We start from the raw sequence: 4110 nt of genomic DNA, 5'->3' as shown, positions 1-4110 counted from the left end.
AACCCTGGTTGCGAAAGTTTGATAGACCCATCTCCATATGTGATATCGATGTTAAGGAAAGATTCCGGCTGCTTCCAGACTTTGACATCTGTTGGTTTCCGTCCACTTGGCCTTTCGTATCTCCCACTAGCCTGAGCTAAAGGAGGCAAGTAAGATCCTCCCTCAAGGTACAAAGTAATGAGTTCTATGCCATACAGGTAGCCTTCCCAGGGAAGTAACGGACCTTCAAAGTACGGGAATGAGACTGATTTCTCCTGCCAAAGACGCACCACGATTTTCAACATTTTCCAGCCTTGAACGAAATGGGATTCGTCCAGCCCCATAGGAAAAAAACCGAGGCTTCGCGAAGCCATAACTTTACGAAATCCGGATCGATTTCCACGAACCCAGTCTCTTTGATTATCAGTTAGATGCCCTCTATCCATCGCACTGGGCGGCGCCGCCAAATTCGACGATCTGCAATCGGCCGATTTTCGTCCCCCCCTAACGTGAAGTCGCCTTCTTAGTACGGACTAAGACGACGCGCGCAAGTTTTCGCGGACGCTGAGCCTCACCGCGCGATTAGTCCGTACTAAGAAGATCTCCAGGCCCGCCCCCGGGGCCCCGGTCGCAGCCCATAACGTGCGCAGGAGGTGCTTCAAAATCGCGACTCAATTTTAGTGGACGGACTCCCAAGCGCCCGGCGTGCCGCACCTGTCAAGGAGATCAAGGAGTCTGAAAGAGCCGGACGGCAGCAGAGGAACCTTTTCAGGACCTGGAGTTGGAGGCGCCGAAGTTGGAGGCGCTGATTATGGCTACGCATGCAATTTCACACAAGAATCTACAAAATAATCGTTAGCGGGTACCATGGTGACCACTCAGTCTCGTTGCATAGAGTCCACCGCGATTGAGTCAGCATTCTGGAGGACGATTGACGACATATGTGATGGCGTTGCGGTGCAACAAGCGAGCGACGGGCGCTTGATGCCCGAATCTGTGAGAGAGCAAAGCGCGACCGCTATTAAACTCTATTGTTCCTTTCACCCCCCGCAAAGCGAAATTGCGGAAGCAGTAGAGAAACTCATGTCGTCAGCATCAAAGTTTTTTGCCTGCGTTGAACAATCCATTTGATTATGACAACTGAGTTGAGTAGGCGACTATCACGTGATTCAATTTCAGCTCCAAGGCAAGTTTTCAATGACTGTTTGTTAGACACCATTTGCGAAGCAGTTTATGAATTGTGCTGTGCTCGAGGACTGAAGCACGTGGCAAAAGCACTGCCACATGCAGTTCGGGATCTCGAAGCGGTGTACGTAACGCTTACCAGCCTGGATGATCACCTACATGATTCACTCTGGCGCACACGGTACACCCTACTGCTCTGGCTAGGGATGCTGATGTTGAACCCCTTTAACGTAGACTCGATCACGGAGGACGGCGTGTCATTCGTGGCAGGCGTGGTTTTGCATTGCAGCGAGACCTTGAATGATGCAGGACCGCCACGGGACGCAGCAGCCTTTTGTCTATCAGTGACCCTGACTCGACGTGACGTGTGCGCATCGCATCTCAAGTCATTCGTGGACCTGGCTACAAATCTGGTATTTGAGCTGGGCAAGCCAGATAGTAAGCCTATCTTTGCAGCAGCAGGCGCATTGACAGCCCTTGCAGCTGCGTTCAAGCGGGGGGACAGGGTCCGTCTTGCAGCTCTTGCTCGAATTACATTCGAAGGAGTCCGACTTTGCTTTGGTGATTCGAATTCTGCATTTCGACCTTTGAAGCAACTCGCGGTGAAACTCGCTGGGCGTGTCGGAGTGGCTCTGTTGAAACCAAGAATTGCCTCGTGGTGCTATACTAGAGGGAAAAGGACGCTCATGATGTCCGATGTGCCACCACCTTCCATATTGCCTTCAGGCGTTGCGGAGGGTGGGGAATCGAACGTCGAGGTTGAAGCAGAAGATGCCGAGGAGGTGCTTGAAGCCGTCGTCGACGCTTTGCTCGTGGGACTGCGTGAGTGTGAGACGAAGACGAGATGGTCTGCAGCTAAGGGTATAGGGCGGATTGCGTCCAGGCTCCCACGCAGTATCGCAGATGATGTGGTTGAGGGCGTACTTTCTGTGTTCGACGACCAGGGTTCACATGATGACGACAATGCCTGGCACGGATCTTGTCTCGCCCTCGCAGAACTTTCGCGGCTTGGTGTCTTGCTCCCATCCAGGCTCTCTGCCGCATTCTCTGCGCTATCAGCGGCACTCAAGTATGACCGGCAACGGGGGAACCACAGCATCGGGGCCAACGTCAGGGATGCGGCGTGCTATGTAGCCTGGGCATTCGCGCGTGCCTATGCACCTCAGATCATTTCACCCCATCTACCGGCGCTTGTTGATAGGATTCTTACCGTTGCCGTGTACGATCGCGAGGTCCACGTGCGGCGAGCTGCCGGCGCAGCCCTCCAGGAAAATGTTGGAAGACAAGGCATGAAAATGTATGGCTCTGGGGGAATCAAATTAATACAAGTGGCAGACTTTTTGGCGCTAGGCAACAGAGAACGAGCCTATTTGGATGTCGCCTCGTCGGTGGCAAAGCTCGGGTTTTGGCAGCCGCTCTTTGACCATCTTCTTGAAGACCGATATCGACACTGGGATCCTCAAGTGCGGGCTCTGACAGCAAGGAGTTTAGGTGAGCTCGTCAGACTTCTAGAGCATCCACCAAGTCGACTGGACGCTGCACGTACAGTCGTCACCACGCTTGCCCCGCTTGCGGCCGGGAGTCGAGAACTCGCTGCTCGGCACGGCGCTCTCCTCGCACTCGCGGAGGTTGCCGCCTTCGTCCTCAAGGACGAAGCCGTCGTGTCCGAACTTTCCGATATTGTTCCTAGGATCGAAGCTGCGCGTCTCTACCGTGGTCGCGGCGGCGAACTCGTGCGCTCTGCCGCCTGTGCGTTGATCGAATCCCTTGCTTTGAACCGCACTCCTCTCCCGATCAAGGTCCAGCTGCGTCTCCTTGATACCTTGGATGAATGCAGTAGTCATGCTGTCGAGGCGGTGCGACTTGCGGCGATGAAAGGCGTGAAGGCTTTGACATGGACTTATTTTGGTGGTTTTCACAACTTCGCAAAGACAATGACGAAACCTAGTGAACGACTCTTGGCGCGTACTGTCCTTCGATATACGGGCCTAGCGCGCAAGCCAACAACTCCGGATGTATCGCGTGGTGCTTGTCGCTGTCTCGGGGCTTTACCTGTGCGTTTGCTTGCTGCGGATGACGCAACACTCGATGCGGTTCTACAAATTCTGATTTTTCGAGCACGACGTGATGACACAGTCGCCGGTGAAAAGGACGCAGAAACGAGACGCGATGCTCTTGCAGCCTTGAAAGACCTAATTCGAACCGTAGGGGCGCCTTACCTGACCCGAATTCGAGTTCTGCAGCTCCACAACTGCTTCGTTACCAACGCATGTAGTGATTTCAGTGTAGATAAGCGCGGAGACGTGGGTTCTTGGTCCAGGATCAAGGGCCTAGAGGCAGCCACTGAATTGGTGTCAGTTCTGACGGTATTTTCGGATGATGCAGACTCAATAGGAAGCACCATTCCAGCTCTTGGCGAGCGCACAGCGTGGCTCTCGAGTTCGGATAGCTTGTCCTTTTTAGTTGCAGAAACCCCCTTCATGGGCTTCGACTCTAGAGCTAGATGGACTGCAGTCGAGTCGGAACAATTTTGCTGTGCTCTTCTGAGGCATCTTGGCGAGAAGCTTGACGCCGTCCGAAATGTCGCACTGAGGCTTATGCCAATCCTTCTGAAAGTTGCACCAGCAATCCCCAAACGCTCGGAAATTGACGACGCACTCTCACTAGGTAGAATGGCTACAATAGACCTGCCGACGCGCCTCTGCACATGCCTGGCGCTTGGCGGCGCCTACCATGATGCGGTCTTTGGGGGTCTGTTTGTCTCTGCCGGGTCAAGCGACTCTCAGTCTGGTGAACGGTACAAGGCTGCGCTGATCAACTACGCCGTTGCTGCTACAAAGGTGAAAGATATTTCGGATACGACACGTCTCCCAAATGCTCTCATTTCATGCGCTTATTCTCTCCGTGGATCCAAACCGCCAAAGTTATCAGATGAAGTCTATTTAA

General features: G+C 53.6%; 1 protein-coding gene across 1 annotated transcript; it reads left to right on the top strand.

Annotated features, from left to right (window-relative positions):
- Positions 1–846: 846 nt before the first annotated feature.
- Positions 847–4099, top strand: AURANDRAFT_72834 (hypothetical protein; the record flags this gene model as incomplete). Its single annotated transcript, XM_009044357.1, has 4 exons — positions 847–1012; positions 1133–1186; positions 1210–3831; positions 4005–4099. The coding sequence occupies 4 exons, from the start codon at positions 847–849 to the stop codon at positions 4097–4099; spliced, it is 2937 nt and encodes a 978-aa protein (XP_009042605.1).
- Positions 4100–4110: the final 11 nt, after the last annotated feature.

Source organism: Aureococcus anophagefferens, assembly GCF_000186865.1.
Source record: "Aureococcus anophagefferens unplaced genomic scaffold AURANscaffold_270, whole genome shotgun sequence".
Lineage (NCBI taxonomy): Eukaryota > Pelagophyceae > Pelagomonadales > Pelagomonadaceae > Aureococcus > Aureococcus anophagefferens.
Note: the sequence above shows the minus strand (reverse complement) of the source record. Positions and strands in the feature narration are given on the sequence as shown.